The following is a 22,827-nucleotide window of genomic DNA, read 5'->3' on the forward strand; positions in this document are numbered from 1 at the left end:
TTGTGTTACGTGTTCTGGAACATGTCATACAACATAACAAAGTTGTGTTGTGTCTTCTGGAACTCATCATGCAACCTAACAAAGTTGTGTTGCGCGTTGTGCGTTCTGGAACACATCATACAACATAACCAAGTTGCGTTGTGTGTTCTGGAACACATCACAGAACATGACAAAGTTGTGTTGCGTGTTCTGGAACACGTCATATTAACATAACCGAGTTGTGTTGTGTGTTCTGGCACACCTCATATCAACATTAACAGAGTGTGCGTGGTAAGGTGAGATAAGACGTGCAGAACATTTCTCAGAACACATGTCCTCTTCCTCTCACCTGTCAGCAGGCGGTGCAGGTACGACTCCACCTGCAGGCGGGACAGCAGGGCGGTGTAGGCGTGCAGCACCACCTTCTGGTGGAGCAGCTCGGAGCGTGTCTCCAGCAGCCGGCCGAGCTCCGACAGCACGGTCGCGCTGAAGTCAGCCTGCTGGAACCGGTGGTAGCCGGTCACCTTGGCCTGGTCCGCACACAGGCCCTGGGGAGAAAGGGAGTCTGTGAGCCTCACAGGAGGTCAGAGGTCAGGGAGTCTGTGAGCCTCACAGGAGGTCAGGGAGTCTGTGAGCCTCACAGGAAGTCAGGGAGTCTGTGAGCCTCACAGGAAGTCAGGGAGTCTGTGAGCCTCACAGGAGGTCAGGGAGTCTGTGAGCCTCACAGGAGGTCAGGGAGTCTGTGAGCCTCACAGGAAGTCAGGGAGTCTGTGAACCTCACAGGAAGTCAGGGAGTCTGTGAACCTCACAGGAAGTCAGAGGTCAGGGAGTCTGTGAGCCTCACAGGAAGTCAGAAATGCTTTATTGGTGTTTACCTTTTCTCTGAGGCCTAGGGCTGCTCAGCACTACAACTACAGAACCTACGGCAATCTCTGATTGGATGCTTCAAGTGTTCCCAACATTTAGATTTACATTCAGGGCATTTAGCAGACACTATTGTCCAAAGCGATTTGTCAAAAGGGAGAGAAACAACAATATATCGCTGTCGGTACAGCAAGGATGTTCATGCCAATAACTAACAATTGTTGGTTCTCAACCTCCCTTGTTAGTTGCTTTGGATAGAAGCGTCTGCTTAATGACTAAAGCTAAAAACGCACAATGCTTTCAAACTTTTTAGAGCATTTGTGTAATTTTAGACCATAGAGGTCCGTTGAGATATCCCGTCTAGATAGAGGTGGGGGGTTGATAGCAGCGTGCTCGTCGTGGTCGCCCCCCCAGCGGTGCGGGACCGACCTGCAGGGTGAGCTGCTCGTCCCTGAAGCTCCACAGCCGGTTCTGGGTGCTCTTGCAGTCCGACGACTGCGTGTGCAGCTGCGTGTGCGACTGGGTGAGCTGTCGGCGGCAGCGCCAGTAGTTCTGCAGCAGCTCGGTGAGCTCGTGGCCGTCCGTCTGCGCCGTGCTGCAGAACTGGGTCGCGCACGCCTCCACACAGCCCAGCCACGCCTTCAGCCCGCCGCCCATCTCCCACACACCAAGGTGCTCCAGGGAGAAGGCCTGGACACACCCACAAGACCCAGGGGGGCTTTATACAGCAGCAAGGCTTTACGTCACAGTAGTAGTGGTAGTAGTAAAGTGGTAGTTAGTTACTGCAGGGTTACTTTATACAGGAGCAAGGCTTTACTTTACAGTAGCAGTAGTAGTAGTAAAGTAGTAGTTATTTAATGCAGCTTTACTTTATACAGGAGCAAGGCTTTACGTTACAGGAGTAGTAGTAGTCGTAAAGTAGTAGTTATTTACTGCAGGGGTACTTTATACAGGAGCAATGCTTTACTTTAGAGTAGTAGAAGTAGAAGTATCGTAGTAGTTAGTTACTGCAGGTTTATTAGTTACTGCATGTTTACTTTATATAGGAGCCAGGCTTTACTTTACAGTAGTAGTAGTAGTTAGTTACTGCAGGTTTACTTTATATAGGAACCAGGCTCTTACTATATAGAAGTAGTATCTGTAGTAGTACTAGAAGTAGTTTGTTACTGCAGGTTTACTTTACATAGGAGCCAGGCTCTTACTATATAACAGTAGTAGTAGTAGTAGTAGTATAGTAATAGTAATATAGTAATAGTTAACTCTTTCCCCAATAACAAACGTATCGGCTTTATGGGGGTAGGAATGTCTAGCTCTAGCATTATAGCAGATGTTATAGAAGTTATACCACAGAACCAAATATTTCCACTCATATTAATATTTAACTAACTGTTTCACTATCGCCCCGATAGTTATATTGTCTTCTGAAGAGCATTCAGTGGTTAGTCTGAGTCATGTGTCTTAAAGTGTGTCAGCAGTGGTTTACCTCCAGCTCGGGCGCGGTCTGGGGTAACTCGGGGTACAGCCGGCTCCGGGGGAGCTCTGCCACGGAGCCCAGAGGCTGCAGGCTGGGGGGCGAGGACTCCTGCTCCGCCAGGGCCAACACGGCGGGCCCTCGGGTCTTACAGCTCCGGAGGGCCTCCTCGGAGAGCTGCATCAGGGGCCCCTCCCCCAGAGAGGTGAGGGAGGGGTAGAGGGCCGGGGCGCTGGGCACGGCCGGGCTGTCCGCCACCTTGGCTGATAAACAAGACTCGATCCATCTCTGAGGGCTGGGGCCGGCTGTCTTTGTGCTCTCCGGCTCGGCTCTGAGCTCCTGGCCTTGCGTCTCCTCCAGGCGCTCCTCATCAGTTTTCTGTGTTTTGAGCTCGATCTGAGAGACCGGCTGGGACGTGGCGAGGGCCGTGTCTGAAGACAGAGCCGACGTCTGGGCATTACTCGCCGACGGTGAGGATGAGCTCGGCTGACTTTCAGACGGCTGTGTTTCGGTAACGTCTGCGGGGGCTGGCTCCTCTGGCGCCTGGTAGGGCAAGCTGAGATGGATATCAGAGAACCCAGAACACAGAGCTTCATCTGGGGCAGCTGCCGGAGCCGTAGACCCCTCCTCTGCTGGCCTCTGCTTCTGAGATAGCTGAGAGAACACCGGACGACAGGGAGAAGTTTAAAGATCGATTTTAGGGTTCATTAACATTTGCCCTAGATGTGACATCATGTGAGCTGGAGCACATGATGAGGCAGTCAACAGTGACATCCATTGAGTATTATTATTTAACATTACTGAAGCGGTAACGTCTGTGGAAGTCACCTGAGGCTTCCCAGCCGATCTGGACTTGCTCTTCTTTGGTCGCACTGCCTCCATGTCTGACGGCTTCCCTCACGTCCCCCCAGATACCGTTCAGATCACAGGCACATTTAGACAACTAAACGGGGGCCTGATGGGGAGAAGTAGTGTCGTCAGTGTGGGTTAGTCAGAAACAACAACAGAGTCCTTAACCCCACCGCAGGCTCGACGGCGCTGTGGGAGATGAGCCTGGGCTGTTGGGGGAAGATAAGGAGCTACTGGCAGGATGTCAACATGTTTTTGTTCTTATTTTGTGTAGGGCATACATGCGGTCTAACGATCCTACAACATCGTGGTAGGAGAGTAAAACGAAACCTTTGATAGTCATTGCACAATATAATAAAGCGTATTGTCTCAACGCAAGCTCATCTGCTGTACATCTCAGCGTCTATTAAATAATATGTCAAGAAGGCACATCCTACCGTCGGTCCCGCTGTCATGTTTGCATTCACCGATTCCAGTTAAAGTGTCCTTTGGCGATGTAAACAAGTCCTTGCTCAGCTGTCATGATGCTGTCGTTTGTTTTGTTTTTCTTGATTTCCACGAAATCAGCTATCGCGAGATCTGATAATGTTGCTACTCCACCCCTCTACGGCGAGCCAGAGAGGCAAAAGCCGCGAAAATCCGCTACTGCGCCCCCTATCTGCAGATAATTCAAATAATGGAATGAGGAGAAGGTGTGTAATACAGTTATGGGGCTGTTTTGTGCTCTACTGAGTGATACGTCCTCCATCTACAAATTTTCATCATCTATTGTAAAATAAGTCTTTATGAATAGATGTAATAAACAGTCATATAACTATGACTGTTTGTTACTCAACGATCGAAATACAGCAATGAGAACCAAATAGTAAAGACCAGCATTCCAATACATTTTAATAAACTAAGAAAAATATATATTTGTGTATAAAAGACATTAGTAACATAACTTAATGTTGCATACAAAATAATATTCAAATAAAACTGCGCAATAATATAATTGTTAACGTTGTTTTGACCAAGATAAAGGCTCAGACACTTCAACAAACTTTCATCATATTTATATTTCCCTTTATAAACTCATCCATCGTCTCAAACCATGTGTCTTTCAAAAGGAAAACTATGAAGGCAGAAGCATCCCACTGAGGTTTATCTGATGTGGGTCATAAGGCCGGACTTATTGTGTTATCAAAGCTGGTCATGTGATGTTGAATCAGTAAGCCAATGTTTAATTTAGATGAATAAGATAAAATAAACACTGGTACCATTGTTATGCGAACAATAGCAACAATGGTGCCATTCTGCAGGAACAGATTTAGCAAACTAGACCACCTGCACCACAAATAGTTCATCACCACCTGATCTGCACGAGTGGTGGTATTAAAATGTCCACATAAGATCCCACGGTACCCACATGACAGCCACTCAAAATGTATTTGATCTTATTTAATACTTCACATTGTATGCAGTTCTCTATTGCATAACTCAGAACTCGTTCATCTACGTCTGCTTCCTCTCAGTCTGCTTCCTGCTTCTTCTCAGTCTGCTTCCTCTCAGCCTGCTTCCTCTCGGTCTGCTTCCTCTCAGTCTGCTTCCTGCTTCCTCAGTCTCCTTCCTCTCGGTCTGCTTCCTCAGTCTCCTTCCTCTCAGTCTGCTTCCTCTCAGGCTGCTTCCCCTTAGCCTGCTTCCTCTCAGCCTGCTTCCTCTTGGTCTGCTTCCTCTCAGTCTGCTTCCTGCTTCCTCAGTCTCCTTCCTCTCAGTCTGCTTCCTCTCAGTCTGCTTCCTCTCGGTCTGCTTCCTCTCAGTCTGCTTCCTCTCAGCCTGCTTCCTGCTTCCTCAGTCTCCTTCCTCTCGGTCTGCTTCCTCAGTCTCCTTCCTCTCTGTCTGCTTCCTCAGTCTCCTTCCTCTCAGTCTGCTTCCTCTCAGTCTGCTTCCTCTCAGCCTGCTTCCTCTCAGCCTGCTTCTTCTCGGTCTGCTTCCTCTCAGTCTGCTTCCTGCTTCCTCAGTCTCCTTCCTCTCGGTCTGCTTCCTCTCAGTCTGCTTCCTGCTTCCTCAGTCTCCTTCCTCTCGGTCTGCTTCCTCTCAGTCTGCTTCCTCTCAGGCTGCTTCCTCTCAGTCTGCTTCCTCTCAGTCTGCTTCCTCTCAGTCTGCTTCCTCTCAGTCTCCTTCCTCTCGGTCTGCTTCCTCTCGGTCTGCTTCCTCTCAGTCTGCTTCCTCTCAGTCTGCTTCCTCTCAGTCTGCTTCCTCTCAGTCTCCTTCCTCTCAGTCTGCTTCCTCTCAGTCTGCTTTCTCTCATTCTGCTTTCTCTCAGTCTGCTTCCTCTCAGTCTGCTTCCTCTCAGTGTGTCTCGGTGCGTGTCTCGGGGGCGTGTCTCGGGGCGTGTCTCGGGGTGTGTCTCGGGGGCGTGTCTCGGGGCGTGTCTCGGGGCGTGTCTCGGGGCGTGTCTCGGGGCGTGTCTCGGGGCGTGTCTCGGGGCGTGTCTCAGGGCGTGTCTGGGGGGCGTGTCTCGGGGCGTGTCTCGGGGCGTGTCTCGGGGCGTGTCACAGTTCACCCTGGGGCCCGAGTCAAAGGTTAAAGGTCAAAGGTCAGCGGTCAGGTGTTTTAGCGGAGGCTGGGGGAGGGGCTCCCGGGGGGCGTGGTCCAGGGCAGGGTCACCGTCTCGTATATGGGGGGCGGACGGAGGTGGAGCTCCTCCTCACGGGCGTAGCCGGCGCTCTCGTGTCCGGGGGATGGCGCGTACGGGTCCGGGTGGTCCGGGTATTGCTGGTGGTCCTGGTGGTGCTGAGGGTGGTGGTGAGGGTGGTGCGGGTGGTGGGTGTAGGCCTGGCTCAGTGCCAGGCTGAGGATCTCCGTCTTCTCCTTGTAGAAGCGCAGCTCGACGCCGCGGCGGCGCGCTAGCACCAGCTCCCGCTGGGCCACGGCGAGCTGCTCCGCCAGCCGCCCGGCCGCCCGGCGCTCCCGCTCCAGCCAGTCCAGCGCCATGCTGCTGCGGAGGGACTCGTCCAGGCCCCGCTCGGAGAAGTACGAGATCACACTCTGAGGGAGGGAGGGAGAGGGAGGGGGGGAGGGAGAGGGAGGGAGGGAGGGGGAGGGGAAAGAGAGGGAGGGAGGGAGAGGGAGGGAGGGAGGGAGGGAGAGAGAGAGAGGGAGAGAGAGAGAGAGAGAGAGAGAGAGAGAGAGAGAGAGAGAGAGAGGGAGGAGAGAGAGAGAGAGAGAGAGAGAGAGAGAGAGAGAGAGAGAGAGAGAGAGAGAGAGAGAGAGAGAGAGAGAGAGTCAGTGATAGAGAGAGAGGGTGAGGGAGTCAAAGAGAGAGAGAGAGAGAAAGAGAGTGAGGAGCGAGAGAGGGGAGAGAGAGAGGGAGGGAGGGAGGAGAGAGGGAGGGGAGGGAGGGAGGGAGGGAGAAAGAGAAAGAGGAGTGAGAGAGGGAGAGGGATAGAGGGTGAGAGTGGAAAAGCAGGGGGTTCATTTTGAGTAATGATTGGTTCAATGTTCAAATGCAGAACGGAAAACGTTATTATTTTGCGCTGTTTACAAAAACATGAACAAATCACACTCTGAGAGAGGAAGCAGAAACAACCCCTATGATTCCATATTCAAATACAGAACGAAAAGAGTAGTCTTATTGACTTTATTTAAACGTTTATTCCATACAAGTGTGGAAGTTAACCCCGGCCTTATGGGACCCGGGGGGCCGAGGGGGGCGGAGGACGTACCCGGCGGGAGCACTGTTGGTCCTTCAGGGACTTCAGGGTCCCGTTCCAGTGCAACAGCTGGAACACTGTCATCATCTCCTATACAGGGAGAGGTGGGGGGAGGAGGGGGGGAGAGAGGGAGGGGGGAGGGAGGGGGGAGGGAGAGAGGGAGGGAGGGGGGGAGGGGGGGAGGGAGGGAGGGGGGAGGGAGGGAGGGAGGGAGGGGGAGGGAGGGGGGGAGGGGGGAGAGAGAGGGAGGGGGGAGGGAGGGAGGGGGGAGAGAGAGAGAGAGAGAGAGAGAGAAAGGGGGAGAAAGAGAGAGAGAAAGGGAGGGAGAGCGAGAGAGAGAGGGGGAGAAAGAGAGAGGAGGAGAGAGGTTGAGAGTACAAAGGAAGGGGTTTCTTTAGAGTAAAGATTTGGATTGTAAACTGTGTAAACTATGTTACTTTAGCCCTGACAAAGATTAAGTATTAACTCACAGCCAAGACTTGTGCTTGATTAGTTTGAAAAGATATTCTAAATATTCACACACCTTGTAGGCTTAGCTGTCCCAAGTGCTGGCCATAACACTGTCGAGCATGATATTAAGGTTTAAACAACTATAATTTCTGGATTAACTGTCCCTGCTATTATGTTTGTCATATTTACCTGTCCATTCATTTTCTAAATCCTCAAATCATGTCTAACGTGTGTGTGTGTGTGTGTGTGTGTGTGTGTGTGTGTGTGTTTGTGTGTGTGTGTGTGTGTGTGTGTGTGTGTGTGTGTGTGTGTGTATGTGTTTTTTCGGTCCGCACACTCGTGAGTGCACATGTGGGTGTAATGACAGGATTTGAATGCACCTCTAGTGATGTCTAACAGTGTTTATCTTGGCCCGTCTTGCTTTAGGGTACAGCGGTGATAATTAAGCTGCTTCCTCAGGTCAATACACACGGCAAGGTTAATACACACGGCGAGCAGATGTGTTTGTGTTCCCCTGTGAGGCAGGAAGTTCTCCACGCCCCTGACTCCATCAGAGGTGCCTCCTCTAAAGTTAAACATGGAGGCACTCGCACTCAGATTCAACAAATAGAGGAAGAGAGACATTAAATATACTGAGAGGCCAGGAGAGTGAAACCACGTGGCACTGAAGTGGTTCGTGAGCTCCTTGGACGATTCATTCAGTCATGTTGTCCGTCACACTCCATTTAACGCCTTATTTACAATATACAACCCACGTTGTCCCCAATTATTAACTCGATTATTAACTCAAACACGTTGACTCAGCCGTGTGACTGGTCACAAGGTCTGGGTCTCCTTGGAGTGCTACCAGAGTTCCACATGACGGCGGGCGACGTGAGCAGGGCCGAGGTGGAGGCGAGCGGCTGCGCTGAGGATCTCTACCTGGAACTCCAGCATGGTGCGCCCCGTGCAGGAGTGGAGCAGCAGGCTGTAGGTGCCGATGCTGGTGCCTGGGTCACACGCGTCCTCCAAAGAGACCTGAGAGAGGGGCACACTTAGCGTGAGATGACCTCGGAAATCACAGAGTAGAAACAAGATGTAACCTCATCGATATAGCCCAAGATTAGTACAACTTCAACTAGCTCGTAGCTTAAAATAACCTGGACATATCTGTGGTAAATTGCTGCGTTACAATGATGTCGATAATGATGATAATTAATAAAATCACATCCTATTACTGATGAATTCTAGAAAAACAATATGCTGGCCAGCCGTCCCCCTCTCTTTGCTTACAAGAATCTTACTATTGAATCCCCCTGGACTCATGTGTGTGCGTGTGTGAGTGAGTGAATGAATGAGTGAGAGCATGCGTGCGTGCGTGCGTGCGTGCGTGCGTGCGTGCGTGAGTGAGTGAGTGAGTGAGTGAGTGAGTGAGTGCGTGTGTGCGTGTGTGCGTGAGTGAGTGAGTGAGTGAGTGAGTGAGCGAGCGAGTGCGTGCATACATGCGTGTGTGCATGCGTGTGTGCGTGCATGCTTGGGTGCGTGCGTTTGTGAGTGCGTGCGTCTGTGCGTGCGTGCTTGGGTGTGTGCGTGTGTGAGTGCGTGTGTGCGTGCGTATGTGCGTGCCTGTGTCTGTGCGTGTGTGTGCGTGCGTGCGTGTGGCGTGGGGGGGCTCACGGCGCTGTCGGCCGCCGCCTGCCTCAGGCTCTGGGAGATGAAGGGGGGGCTGATCTGGCGCGACGGCAGCTCGTTCATCAGGGAGTTCATCAGCGCCACCCGGGCCGCGTCCCGACGGGCCTCCGCCTGGGTCTCACACACCTGGGGGGAGGAGGGGGGAGGAGGGGGGGAGGAGAGAGAGAGAGACAGAGACAGAGACAGAGACAGAGAGAGAGAGAGAGAGAGAGAGAGAGAGAGAGAGAGAGAGAGAGAGAGAGAGAGAGAGAGAGAGAGAGAGAGAGAGAGAGAGAGGAGGAGGAGGAGGAGGAGGAGGAAGGAGGAGAGGATGAAACGTAGAAGTATTTACACAGAACATTCTAACAACAAGGGTTGACCAAAGTGCTGCACAGCATTAAAATAATGATGGAATAATATATGAGAGACAACGTTAAACAATGAGAAGAGTAGATAGAAGAGAAAGGCAGATGGTCTGTTTGATTGAAACGCCAGGGAGAAAGAAGCAGGTTTCCAGGTTGGATGTAACAAGGTTCAGGAGATGTATTCGTAACATTACACTGCACACTTCTGCAAGTTCACAAGTGGTGATCATGGGATCAGTTCAATTAGGAACCAGATTAGCTCAGGAGATCAGAGCCGTAGTGAACCAATAATAATCTGCCCTGAACTGTGGTAGCCTGGGTTAGGATGAGGCTTTAGAAAACAGCCCAACCTTTGATGTGTGTGACTTCATATGGGATCGGGCTATGTATCTGTGTGCGTGTGTGTGTGTGATTGTGTGTGTGTGTGTGTGTGTGTTTGTCTGTGTGTGTGTATTGATACGTGTATGTGTGTGTGTGTGTGTATGTGTGCATGCGTGAATATGTGTGTGTGATTGGGGTATGTGCGTGAATGTGTGGTATATGGTTTGTGTGACTGCATGTGTCTATGTGTGTGTGTGTGTGTGTGTGTGTGTGTGTGTGTGTGTGTACATGGGTCAGTGTGTATGTGTCCTCTGCACACTTTCACACCAACACAAGCAGTTGAACCACAACGCATGGAGGGCTTCCCCCTCCTGCTCCGACATGACCAATGTGGTGGTGTTGAGAGGGAGGTGGAGGAGAGAGAGAGAGAGAGAGAGAGAGAGAGAGAGAGAGAGAGAGAGAGAGAGAGAGAGAGAGAGAGAGAGAGAGGTGGAAAAGGGAGAATGTGAGCCTATACAGAGCATATATGAGCAGGCAGTTAGGAAAAAAGCAAAGAAAATTATTTCCAACTCCCCCAACACCCACTCTTCCCTGAATATGAAACCCTGCCATCAGGGAGAAGACTCCGTGTGCCGCTATGCAAATCCAACCGCCTTAAATTATCATTTGTCCCAGCCTCCATTAAGCTGATGAACAATGTGCAATAGAATGATGTGCAATAAATAGGTTAGCACTTTAGCACATAGTACTTTAGCACATAGCACTTTAGCACATAGCACTTTAGAACTAAGCACTCTAGCACATAGCACTCTATCCATAAGTTCTAGTGCAATAAACACTTGCACTAGATACCCATACTGTCGATTTCTATGTAATACAGCAAGGTGCAGTTTAAGTCTATCAAGCCCCATGTTCTCGATGTTGACATGTTGGTTGTCTGATTGTGTTTGTGTCTGTGGTTGTGTTTTTGTTCTGTTGTACTCTTGTGTATGTTAAGAAAGCAATGATGCATTGTGCCCAAGACAAATTTCCCCACGGGGACAATAAAGTTGAACCTTGAACCTTGAACCTTGAGAGGAGAGAGAGTGGAGGAGAGAGAGAGAGAGAGAGAGAGAGAGAGAGAGAGAGAGAGAGAGAGAGAGAGAGAGAGAGAGAGAGAGAGAGAGAGAGAGAGAGAGAGAGAGAGAGAGAGAGAGAGAGAGAGAGAGAGAGAGAGAGAGAGAGAGAGAGAGAGAGGTGGAGGGGAGAAGGAGATGGAGAGGGGAGGGAGGGGAGGAGGAGAGAGAGGGAGAGGATGAAAACAGGCGTTGGGTGGTGTCAGTGAACGCACCCTGTAGTTCCCGAAGCAGCTCCCGCCCGGCAGGGTGACGTAGCAGACGTAGGGCGGGCCGGGCGTGGGGGCCGACTCGTACAGCAGCAGCAGGGGGCCCTGCCCCGCCCGGGGGTCCTCCGCCCCCCCCTCCGTCAGCAGGACGCTCTGCTTCTTCTGCCAGAAGTGGTGCAGCATGGCCACCACGTTCACTGGAGGGGCGGAGCTTAGAGTGAGGACCAATGGGAGGCATGGCCACCACGTTCACTGGAGGGGCGGAGCTTAGAGTGAGGACCAATGGGAGGCATGGCCACCACGTTCACTGGAGGGGCGGAGCTTAGAGTGAGGACCAATGGGAGGCATGGCCACCACGTTCACTGGAGGGGCGGAGCTTAGAGTGAGGACCAATGGGAGGCAAGGCCACCACGTTCACTGGAGGGGCGGAGCTTAGAGTGAGGACCAATGGGAGGCATGGCCACCACGTTCACTGGAGGGGCGGAGCTTAGAGTGAGGACCAATGGGAGGCATGGCCACCACTTTCACTGGAGGGGCGGAGCTTAGAGTGAGGACCAATGGGAGGCATGGCCACCACGTTCACTGGAGGGGCGGAGCTTAGAGTGAGGACCAATGGGAGGCATGGCCACCACGTTCACTGGAGGGGCGGAGCTTAGAGTGAGGACCAATTGGAGGCATGGCCACCACGTTCACTGGAGGGGCGGAGCTTAGAGTGAGGACCAATGGGAGGCATGGCCACCACGTTCACTGGAGGGGCGGAGCTTAGAGTGAGGACCAATGGGAGGCATGGCCACCACGTTCACTGGAGGGGCGGAGCTTAGAGTGAGGACCAATGGGATGTTTGGGATTGTTTGCAGTTTGGCAGCGCAGTGGTGGAACGAGCTCCCTGCCGACGTCAGGACCGCAGAGTCGCTCACAAGCTTCCGCAAAAGACTCAAGACTAACCTGTTCAGAGCTCACCTCAGAGCTCACCCCCCCCCCCCCCCCCCCCCCCTTACACACTTGTTGTATGTTGTACGTCCTGGAACTTAAAAATAGTACTGAGAAAAACTTCAACGTTGAGAGTGACAGTCTAGTGTAATGGGAGATCAAATCTATCAGGATTTTTATTTCCAGAATATGTATTGTTTAGATATTAACAATATTTTGTAATGAACATTATTTTCCATGTAATATTCTCAGCCTCACTGCTAAGTCTCCTGCACTAAATTCAAACAGTAACATTTACATTTACATTTAGGGCATTTAGCAGACGCTTTTATCCAAAGCGACTTGCAATAAGTACATTTGTCATAAGAAGTGCATCAATATATCGCTGTCGGTACAGAAAGGATGTTCATAGAACCAAGTGCAAGTACAACAATCGCTAGGTTAATCAATTCCCCGTATTACAGACATGATAGCAGCTGCTGCAGTTGCTACACAGTTAAGTGCTACAATACAATACAATACAATACAATACACTACTATTAAGTGCTACAATACAATACACTACAATAGTAACAACATAAGAAGTGAAACTATTTTCATTATGACACATGATCTGCAGTCATGCCTTTGTTCCTGTGTTTATGGGAATTAGTGTTAATGTTGTTCAGTGTGTGTGGGGCGATAAAGTTTCAGTGGAACAACGTTCTCCGGAGGGTTTGTTTGAACAGAGGTTAGTCCAGAGGGGAGACACCATCACCAGTGCTTAGGTCAGCGTTTCCCGAGTCTTTGAGCAATTTGACCGTGAGACACATTCAACCTGAGAACAAGCTCACCCAAACCACAACCTTGATATAAGCATACGCATGAGGCTCATCCAAAGAACTACACAAATCAATCCAAGCATTGTCTTACATTTATCGCTTCAATATTTCTTTATAGGAAAAATGAGAAACCATATTTTAAGGTGGTTTCTCATCATAAGGTATGATGTAATCAGGGGCGTAGCACCAAATTCTGGGCCCTATACAAGAAGTCCTGATGGCCCCGAATGACATGACACTTAGTCAACAGTCAATAAATACTTTAATTTTTATAAAATAATAATTCGAAACTTCCCATGGGCCCCCTCAAGCCTGTCCACCTCACACCCCAACTCCGACGGCCCTGGATGTAATAACAAAGTGAAACAACACAGTGCTTGATCGGGTGCTCGATGGGCCTCCCTCTCTGTTATTGTTGCCATCTCTCCTCCACTGGGTCGTGAGCAGCCTCTCTGGCCGTCACGGCGTACTCACAGTGTACTCACGGCGTACTCACGGCCTACTCACGGTCTTGAGGGGAGTTGCCGCTCTCGCTCTTCAGCAGGTGGGACATCATGATGTTCTCCTGCGTCTCCTCTGAGCTCACCCTCGCTGCTCCGGCCCTCCTCATGTCTGCTCTCACGGCCGCGTCCCGACCGGCTCAGTCCCCTCTCCTCACCTCGTCTCCTCACCTCGTCTCCTCTCCTCTCTGTCGTGCGTCCACAGCAGGGTGAGCGAGGGCAGCTCTCATCGCCTACCGACCGGGGTGGACTGCTGCGGTGGAGGGGCTGGTCTCGAATCCTCTGGACTCCGCGATGCTCGCCCTCAACTTGTATCCCACCCCCTCCCCTCCCTCCCCTCCCTCCCCCCCCTCTCCCCTCTCTCCCCCCACCCTCCCCCCTCTCCCCTCTCTCCCCACTGCTCTGTGAACGTCTCCCTGAACGGCCACTCTCTCCCCTTCCTCCCCCTCTCCCCTCTCTGTGTGAACTTCTCCCTGGTCAGCCCCTCTCCCCCCCTGCCTCCCCCCTCTCCTGTGTGAACGTCTCCCCGGGGGCTTCTCCTGCGATGCGGACCACCTTTGTCCCCCATTCTACCAATTAGCTCCGAGGGCCCCCTCCCTCATTCTACACATACATACACACTGGCAAACGCCCGTTTGTCTTTCGCTTGCACTCTCCCACACACACACACACACACACACACACACACTCTGAGGTCTTCCACTGGAATGCAGGCCCCCCCCCCCCCCCCCCCCCCGTCCTTTGCAGTGTGCAGCTGGCTAATCCCGGAGCCGAGTCACAGCTAAACGGGCATCGCCGCCCTGACGAACCCTCAGCATGGAACACATTAACCCCAGGATGATGAAGCTACTTGATGATAAACAGTTCACCAGCGGACATACCGTTAGTTAATATACCTCCAACGACCACTGCTGCTCCTCCTCCTATAGGGGTCTGGGACAGAGGGGGAGGAGCCGGGGGGGGGGGCAGGGAGCAGGGCCTGGTGTTGACTGTTCACACACTCGCCTTTGCTCGGCGAGGCCGGCCGCGGTGCAGCTCAATTCAGCCCCTAGGTATGAATGGTCATTGTTCCGCTCTGAATCAGCCGCTTCTCAAAGCCTCTTACACGTTAATGAACCACAGTGAGAGAGGAGCGCTGGTTCCTAAGCTCCCGGGCTCGGTCCCGAGCGACGCAGTGTGTGCGCCGACGCGCTCCGGAGGGAATCAGCATATCTTTGGGCCCCGTTCTGGGGCCGATGGCGTCGGCGTGTCAATCTTTCTGCGAGTTGATTGGTCGCAAAGGTGGCAGCGTTGCGGTGTGGCGGTGCCCTCCCTTTCAGACGCTTGTCCGATTGTTGGGGAGCTTTGTGCCGGCGGCGTCTCGCTGAGATGAAAGGTTTCCTAGGGGCTGACCTTGGCATGCACGTCGGGGAACGAGTCCCCCCCCTGGAGAACCAGGTCAGATGTTTGCCACGCAACAGGAACAGTCTTTCGTTTAGTGTAACACATTTTTATTTATTTAAAACCACAATTTATTGTCATGCGGCCACATTTGTATAAATGGTAGTTATTTACAACCCCTCCGCATGTCTTTAATAAGATGTCACACCGCTCCCCACCGTCCCTGGTGGGTTCTGCCCGGCCGGCGCGGCTGAATGATCGACCTTTATACCGACTCACCCCAGCGAGCAGGAGCGGAACCCCAACGACACAGTCCTCGCAGTCCCCCCCCCCACCCCTGAGGGCCGCCCCCACCCCCTCAGCCCCAGAAGGAGTCGCACTCCAGGCTGGACTTGATGACGCTGTCGGTCTCCCTCCGGGCCTTTGTCTGCAGGCTGGACTCGCCCCTCTGCAGGCGCCTCCTCTGAGCCGACTTCTGCTGCTTCCCCAGCTGCCTGCGCACCTTCTGACGCACCACCTCCTGCAAGAGAGGACGCAAGACGCACCACCTTTATACAGTGTTACACCCCTCCACCTTTATACAGTGTTACACACCTCCACCTTTATACAGTGTTACACACCTCCACCTTTATACAGTGTTACACACCTCCACCTTTATGCAGTGTTACACACCTCCACCTTTATACAGTGTTACACACCTCCACCTTTATACAGTGTTACACCCCTCCACCTTTATACAGTGTTACACCCCTCCACCTTTATGCAGTGTTACACCCCTCCACCTTTATGCAGTGTTACACACCTCCACCTTTATACAGTGTTACACACCTCCACCTTTATGCAGTGTTACACACCTCCACCTTTATGCAGTGTTACACACCTCCACCTTTATGCAGTGTTACACACCTCCACCTTTATACAGTGTTACACACCTCCACCTTTATACAGTGTTACACCTCTCCACCTTTATACAGTGTTAAACCCCTCCACCTTTATACAGTGTTACACACCTCCACCTTTATACAGTGTTACACACCTCCACCTTTATGCAGTGTTACACACCTCCACCTTTATACAGTGTTACACACCTCCACCTTTATACAGTGTTACACACCTCCACCTTTATACAGTGTTACACACCTCCACCTTTATACAGTGTTACACACCTCCACCTTTATGCAGTGTTACACACCTCCACCTTTATACAGTGTTACACACCTCCACCTTTATACAGTGTTACACACCTCCACCTTTATACAGTGTTACACACCTCCACCTTTATGCAGTGTTACACACCTCCACCTTTATGCAGTGTTACACACCTCCACCTTTATGCAGTGTTACACACCTCCACCTTTATACAGTGTTACACACCTCCACCTTTATACAGTGTTACACCCCTCCACCTTTATACAGTGTTACACACCTCCACCTTTATGCAGTGTTACACACCTCCACCTTTATGCAGTGTTACACACCTCCACCTTTATACAGTGTTACACACCTCCACCTTTATACAGTGTTACAGGAACCATCACCACCTACACCTTTATACTGAACCATTACACAGTGTTACAGATCATCAGGTCCTGAACCATTACACAGTGTTACAGAACCATCACACCGTTGATGGTTCCTATGGTAACTATCTCTAAGGGTCATGGATGGCCTTTTTTAGCGGATCTAGGTTGATGCTACTAACTCTAGTCGGACACACACACACCCCAGACGTGTTGTGTGGATGTGCGTGTCAGCGTGTGCGTGTCAGCGTGTTGTGTGGTTGTGCGTGTCAGCGTGTGCGTGTCAGCGTGTTGTGTGGTTGTGCGTGTCGTCGGCGTGTGCGTGGCGACTCACGGGCGGTATGGTGGAGCAGCTGCCCACGCTGCCCACGGTGCCCTCGCTGTCCGTTCTCCTGCGGTGCTCGTTCAGGTGCAGCAGGCTGTCTGCGTCCCTGCAGGAGGGAGACACACGGGTCAGCATTCAGACGCAACACCGACCATTACTGTAGATGGAGAACACGGTCCCCGAGCACCAAATACAAGAAGGTCCGTGTGGGTGACCTCAGGGTATTGACTGGGCACACACACCATTTAATAATTTATCAATTTGCATTATTAAGGTCAATCAGAACGTTACGCAGATTGAGGGTTTTCAACCGGTTACCTGAACGGTTTGAACTCTCTGTTGGCGGCCGAGAGGCCCAGCAGCTCTGGACACTGGTCCTCCTCTTCTCCTTCTCCTCCTCCTCCTCCTCCTCCTCCATCATGCTCACCAGCCTCTTCTCTCCCCTCCTTCGCCTCTCCCTCTTCAGCGCTGCAGACCGCCAGTTCCGCCTTCAGTTCTGCCTTCAGTTCCACTTCCTGCTCTGCCTTCTTCTCCGTCACCAGTTCCGCCTCCTTCTCTTCTTCTCTGGTCTCACCCTCCTTCTCTTCTGCGTCCCGTGAGTCCGTCTGTGTCTCTCCGAGTTTCAGCCCGTCCAGTTCCAGCATCACGTGTTTGTATTCCTCCATGTCGACGCCTTGCACCTCTCCATTCTCTGAGTCCCCTTCCTCCTCCTCCTCCTCATCGTCGTCTTCGTCGTCCTCCTCCTCGCTCTCGGGGCCGGCGGGGTGCAGCAGCTCTCCGTCCCTCTCCATCTCTTTGGTGAAGCCGCTGGCTGAGATCTCCACGTCCAGGCAGCAGGACCGCCTGTAGAGCACAGAACAATACCACTGATGGGTTAGTGGTGTTCCCATTGGTTAACCACTGGTTTAGAGACAGAGGCACTGGTTTAGAGACGGAGGCACTGGTTTACAGACGGAGGCACTGGTTTACAGACGGAGGCACTGGTTTACAGACGGAGGCACTGGTTTACAGACGGAGGCACTGGTTTACAGACAGAGACACTGGTTTAGAGACAGAGGCACTGGTTTACAGACAGAGACACTGGTTTACAGAGAGAGAGGCACTGGTTTACAGAGAGAGCCACTGATTTACAGAGAGCGAGAGACTGGTTTACAGGCAGAGAGACACTGGTTTACAGCGAGAGACACTGGTTTACAGACAGAGACACTGGTTTACAGAGAGAGAGGCACTGGTTTACAGAGAGAGCCACTGATTTACAGAGAGCGAGAGACTGGTTTACAGGCAGAGACAACACATGCTACAGTCAGTTGGTCACCTGATGTCTTTGAAGGTCGGGTACAGCTCACTCTCATAGTGGTAACGTTTTGCGAAGTAATCTCGGATGCACTTGACATCTCGGTCGAAGTACCTGCAAACCAAAACGTCAAAGAGAGAGGCATGAGGTCACACGCACTCTCCCGATAGGGCGAACATGAATGATGTCATGAGGGCGGGACGGACCACTCTGCGTTGAAGTGGGACGTGGAAACCATCTGGGGGAAGTCGATCATGGTCACATGGTCGGTGTCGTCCAACATCAGGTTGAACTCGTTGAAGTCCCCGTGGATGAGGCCGTGATTGGCCAGCTTGACGATGAGCTCCATGATCTCGCTGTAGAGACCGGGAGGATCCTGCAGCTCCCGGATCTGACACCTAGAGGACGACAAAACATCAAGAGAAAGGCTGTAAATAACCCGATTTACATTTCCTGGCAACCCAAAACTTCAGCCATTGAGGGCCATAGAGGTCCTTATTTACAGGTTATCCTATGTTTTTAAAATGTTGTTCATTTAAGTTGAGATTTGGTCCCAGCTCCATACACAGCACTAGGACGTACCACACTATTATGCTGCTTCTAATCTAACATAAGATGCTACCCGGTCCAGTTTCCCTTTAAGCACAGAAGGGTTGTTTTAAATATAGGGCTGTTCGTTTACACACATTGGATATCCGTTGATGAGCTCCATCACCACAGCGTGTCTGTTGTAGTCCACTGGTCTGGGGACAGGGAAGCCTCGCTCATACAACACCTGGGGACGAGACACAGATTATTAACGCTAACAGATTCAGACATGTCTGCTGCCTCCTAAAATCCACCTTTTTGATAAAGGGCAAACATTAACACAGGGCGCTTACCACGGGAACCAACACAAAAAAAAAAATCAAGAAATAAGATTGGAATAAAAGTAACAGAGACATCATAGAGACACATTCGAGAGCTAAGAATACATAAGGTGATAATCTCAGAAGGGACGGGATGGGATTGGGAGAAGGCGAACTAAAAGGAGTGATTGAGATGTTTCCTCCGTGCTTCACCTTCATGTAGGCGTACTCCTTCATGGCGGAGAGGCGGGAGAGGTAGAGCCAGGAGATGTTCTTCCTGTTCTTGTGGTAATCCCTCTGGTTCTTGATGTTCCTGAAGGACGTTCTGCCCAGTCTGTGGAGCTTCATGGCGTACTGCTCCCCCTCAGGATTGGCGACGATGTAAATATCTACGAGGGAACGGACGGGGAAGTGATTTCCAGGTCTCCTACACAATGTTGTCAAACTGTATCTATGACATTGTAGTGACATTGTAATAACAATTGTGTAATTGTTGTATCATATAGAGAACTGGAGAATATCTAGAAATATCATTTGATTTGTAGTGATCATCGGCTAAGTAATCCCTTGAACGGCCCTCGTTGGATTGCCTTGATCGTTGTGAAACTGTAACTCTCTGTTCGGCATCTCTAGACGTACCCGACTCCTTCCCGACGCCCATCTGGTTGCCCACAGAGAGCAGCACCTCTCTGGCACAGAAGGTCTTCAGCGCCAAGTAGTCGTAGCCCCCGTAGTTCAGCCGGTAACCGTGCACAGCTGAGGAACACAACAACAAAATATTCAATATCTTCAGTTGTACTTCTTCGTATTTGGTCCATCTTGAGCCTCTCTTGTGAAAGGACGTTCAAGGAGAAGGGTTCCAGAATGACGCTCTTACTCTTTGTGTGTTCGTAGGACAGGAGTTTGTGTTTCACGAGTTCTCTTAAGATCTTGTTGCAGCCCCCGTGCTTGAGGCTGGCGATGGAGGCCAGCAGACTGACCGGGACGATTTCATGGTTTTTCATTCCCATCTCCACCTGTTCACAGAGAACACAGACGTTAGATGTGTGGCCCAGTAATCGGAATACCAGGACAGGGAATTGGGCTATCACAGCACGAATGACAGGCGTTGAAAGAGCAAAGACATTACATTAAGAATCATTCTATACACAATAATGCAACAAATATCAGTTTGTATCATGAGGTAGACATGATTATCAGTTGATGTACTGAATCTACAAATATAGCCATTGCTGTAAATGCAACACACACACACACACACACACACACACACACACACACACACACACACACACACACACACACACACACACACACACAGCAATAGTCCTGCAACATGTTGATGGTGTATTAGTATTAGTAGTGTATAGTATCAGTAGTGTATTTTATAGTGTAAAGCATTAATAGTGTATAGTATTAGTAGTGTATGGTATCAGTAGTGTATTATAGTATAGTGTAGTGTATAGTATTAGTAGTGTTTTCAGCAGTTATTATCAGTAGGTTATTATATACTGTATTATACGGTAGTATTGGTAGTATACATAGTAGGCTGGGATGGACAGTTACAGACTCTACACTACTACACACGAACACAACAGCTGATTGAAAAGATGCTCACCGCGGTCAGGACCCGGAAGTCATCCCGGGACAGGTACCTGAGAACCACGACGTTTAGTTTACCCATGTTTAAAGAACCAAACACGGAGGAGATTAAACGATGTTTTTAACTCGGAGGCAGCTCCACATTTTTTATAAACACACGTTTTCCAGCCGGAGGTTGAAGGACAGGAAGTGACGCCCCACGTGGGATCCGGTTCAGTTTCCCGGCGTAGAGGACCCATGCTGGTTTATTTATTAGTTAGTTGTGTTATATATCATATTGACCATATACTCCGACTTGTATCACATAGTACGGTTATTTAACTAGTGAAGATAAAAAAAATCGTGAGTAGGACAAATAAGAAAAATCTCATATCTTTATTTTATGTTATTGGATATACTATAATATATCAAATGCTGAAAATTTATTTTAACATAAAAAATACTGGAAATAGAAGATATTTACTGGATATTCGCTAACTAACGTAGCTAGTTAGTTAGTTATGTAAAGTAGGTCATCATGTGAGGCATAACGTGGGGAGGGTTAGTGACCGGCCCTTCACTGCCCCCTTGTGGTACATTCTCATATTACCCTGATGAAGGCATTGCATGTAATCTGATTAATAATACATAAAGACAAACAAACATGATTTGATGCGGGCTAATTTCCACTTCCAATGAGGAGACAGGCCGAGACAGGGAAAATGTAACAAAAGCAAGTAAAATTTTGAAAAATGGATGCATAAAGAAAAGCATTTTTGGACTCAGTGAGGCAAAGGCAATCATAAAAAAAACGAAATAGGTACCCGCCCAAGGCATGGAAAATGATAGTTACAGAAGTTGCATACAGTCATTTCATGAATTCTAATATTTGAATAGATGTAAAGATAAATACAGAAAAAAATAATATACACACAATAATACACTTTAATTTGTGAGTTTAGAACTATTTTGTGCACTGTATGCTTCAAAAGGATGCCCTGCGTATGCTCCTGGGGGGTTGAGGGGGGGGGCAAGGATTTACTGGCAGGTCTCGGTTGCCATAGCAGCTGGTTTCTGGGCATTCCTCGGGCAGGTAGGTTCCAACTCGGTGTTTACCCCAGACTGCCCCGTGACAGACAGACAGAGGTCTGTTCAGCTCTCAAAGCACACACACACACACACACACACACACACACACACACACACACACACACACACACACACACACACACACACACACACACACACACACACACACACACACACACATATGGTCACACAACACACATTCGATCGCACAACACACATATGGTGTCACACAACAAGCACACACACATATGGTCACACACACACAAACACCAGCACACACATACGGTCACACAACACACACACACATGCACACACACACACACACACACACACACACAGACACACACACACACACACACACACACACACACACACACACACACACACACACACACACACACACACACACACACACACACACACGTATGGTCACACAACACACATATGGTCACACAACACACACACCCATATGGTCCCACAACTCACATATGGTCACACACATACACACACACACACGCGCACACACACGTACACACAGCCACGTCCTGGCCATGTTGGCTCAGTGGAATGCCTCCATTGGTTTATTTAACTCAGGATTTCTGCAGTACCTTGAGGGGCTGTTCCAGGAGGAGTGTGTATGAGAGGGAGTTTGATCGTATGTGTGTGTGTGTGTGTGTGTGTGTGTGTGTGTGTGTGTGTGTGTGTGTGTGTGTGTGTGTGTGTGTGTGTGTGTGTGTGTGTGTGTGTGATTTAATTTATATGTGTGTCTGTCTGTGAGGGGGATGATCATATATGTCTGTTTATGTGTGTGAGAGACTTTGTTCATATGTGTGTGTCTGGGTGAGTGTAAGTGTGTGTGAGAGTGAGAGTGTTTGATCATATACGTACTGTAGGTCTTTGTGTGTGTATATGTTTGTGTATGTGTGAGACTTTGATCATATAAGTGTCTGTGGTTGTGTGTATGTATATGTTTGTGTATGTTGCTGTGAGAGTGTTTGATCATATGTGTGTGTGTGTGTGTCTGTGTGTGTGTGTGTGTGTGTGTGTGTGTGTGTGTGTGTGTGTGTGTGTGTGTGAGAGGGATGATCGTGTGTGTGTGTGTGTGTGTGTGTCTGTGTGTCTGTGTGTGTGTGTGTGTGTGTGTGTGTGTGTGTGTGTGTGTGTGTGTGTGTGTGTGTGTGTGTGTGTGTGTGTGTCTGTGTGTGTGTGCCGCTGAGTGAGCATATGGGCCTGAATGTATTTGCATAATTGTGCGGGTGCATTAAGTAGAAATGTATTTCCGTTTCCTCCATGCTGATTGGCTTGTGAGGTGTACTGGCCTCGCCTCCTGCTCCCAGTACTCACTGGTCCCTCCACCCGTACACGATCCTTGTGGACGTCTCCGGCACATCAGAGGGTTAGTCTCCCTGCAGATCCAGCCGGTGGACCATACCAGACAACATAGAGCAGAACCAGACAACATAGAGCAGACCCAGACAACATAGAGCAGAACCAGACAACATAGAGCAGAACCTCCCAGACAACATAGAGCAGAACCAGACAACATAGAACAGAACCATACCAGACAACAT

The 22,827-nt window shown here is 50.3% G+C and overlaps 4 protein-coding genes across 5 annotated transcripts in view; all 4 read right to left on the reverse strand.

Annotated features, from left to right (window-relative positions):
• epg5 (ectopic P-granules autophagy protein 5 homolog (C. elegans)) overlaps positions 1 to 3,739 on the reverse strand; it is a 34,778-nt gene extending 31,039 nt beyond the window's left edge. Inside the window, exons 1-5 of the mRNA XM_030370806.1 lie at positions 3,601 to 3,739; positions 3,143 to 3,269; positions 2,327 to 2,968; positions 1,273 to 1,533; positions 329 to 527 (exon numbers count right to left, since the gene is read on the reverse strand). Coding sequence (XP_030226666.1) covers positions 329 to 527; positions 1,273 to 1,533; positions 2,327 to 2,968; positions 3,143 to 3,196 — 1,156 coding nt within the window. The 5' untranslated portion in view covers positions 3,197 to 3,269; positions 3,601 to 3,739. The remainder of the gene's footprint in view (positions 1 to 328; positions 528 to 1,272; positions 1,534 to 2,326; positions 2,969 to 3,142; positions 3,270 to 3,600) is intronic.
• A 289-nt stretch (positions 3,740 to 4,028) lies between these two features.
• LOC115554560 (histone-lysine N-methyltransferase, H3 lysine-79 specific-like) lies at positions 4,029 to 5,688 on the reverse strand (the record flags this gene model as incomplete). The annotated part of the gene is made up of 1 exon (XM_030371344.1): positions 4,029 to 5,688. A coding segment is annotated over one exon (549 nt), but the record flags the coding sequence as incomplete, so codon positions are not given.
• LOC115554173 (protein limb expression 1 homolog) lies at positions 5,620 to 13,562 on the reverse strand. 2 transcript variants are annotated; one of them, XM_030370808.1, is made up of 6 exons: positions 13,227 to 13,562; positions 10,975 to 11,165; positions 8,965 to 9,105; positions 8,230 to 8,325; positions 6,871 to 6,948; positions 5,620 to 6,193 (listed from the first exon to the last, which is right to left on the reverse strand). In XM_030370808.1, the coding sequence occupies exons 1-6, from the start codon at positions 13,327 to 13,329 to the stop codon at positions 5,759 to 5,761; spliced, it is 1,044 nt and encodes a 347-aa protein (XP_030226668.1). In that variant the 5' UTR covers positions 13,330 to 13,562; the 3' UTR covers positions 5,620 to 5,758. The 2 variants fall into 2 exon arrangements, with proteins under 2 accessions (XP_030226668.1, XP_030226669.1); XM_030370809.1 differs by having other exon boundaries at positions 13,216 to 13,337.
• Positions 13,563 to 14,692: 1,130 nt separating this feature from the next.
• Positions 14,693 to 20,394, reverse strand: riok2 (RIO kinase 2 (yeast)). The gene is made up of 10 exons (XM_030370807.1): positions 20,205 to 20,394; positions 19,464 to 19,602; positions 19,226 to 19,342; positions 18,800 to 18,975; positions 18,425 to 18,513; positions 17,945 to 18,136; positions 17,760 to 17,852; positions 16,763 to 17,287; positions 16,454 to 16,550; positions 14,693 to 15,119 (listed from the first exon to the last, which is right to left on the reverse strand). The coding sequence occupies exons 1-10, from the start codon at positions 20,268 to 20,270 to the stop codon at positions 14,958 to 14,960; spliced, it is 1,656 nt and encodes a 551-aa protein (XP_030226667.1). The 5' UTR covers positions 20,271 to 20,394; the 3' UTR covers positions 14,693 to 14,957.
• Between the last annotated feature and the right edge of the window lie 2,433 nt (positions 20,395 to 22,827).

Source organism: Gadus morhua, chromosome 11, assembly GCF_902167405.1.
Source record: "Gadus morhua chromosome 11, gadMor3.0, whole genome shotgun sequence".
Taxonomy (NCBI): Eukaryota; Metazoa; Chordata; class Actinopteri; order Gadiformes; family Gadidae; genus Gadus; species Gadus morhua.

Bases quoted from the DNA above. Each gene is read 5' to 3' on its own strand.
- riok2 (XM_030370807.1), bottom strand. From the start codon at position 20,270: ATGGGTAAACTAAACGTCGTGGTTCTCAGGTACCTGTCCCGGGATGAC. The intron at 19,603-20,204 runs GTGAGCATCTTT...CTCTGTGAACAG, and splicing joins ACTTCCGGGTCCTGACCGCG to GTGGAGATGGGAATGAAAAA. The intron at 18,137-18,424 runs GTGTGTAAACGA...GTCGTCCTCTAG, and splicing joins CTCATCAACGGATATCCAAT to GTGTCAGATCCGGGAGCTGC.
- LOC115554173 (XM_030370808.1), bottom strand. From the start codon at position 13,329: ATGAGGAGGGCCGGAGCAGCGAGGGTGAGCTCAGAGGAGACGCAGGAG. The intron at 9,106-10,974 runs GTGCGTTCACTG...TCCTCCCCCCAG, and splicing joins GCTGCTTCGGGAACTACAGG to GTGTGTGAGACCCAGGCGGA. The intron at 6,949-8,229 runs GTAGAGATCCTC...CTCCCTGTATAG, and splicing joins GCACCATGCTGGAGTTCCAG to GAGATGATGACAGTGTTCCA.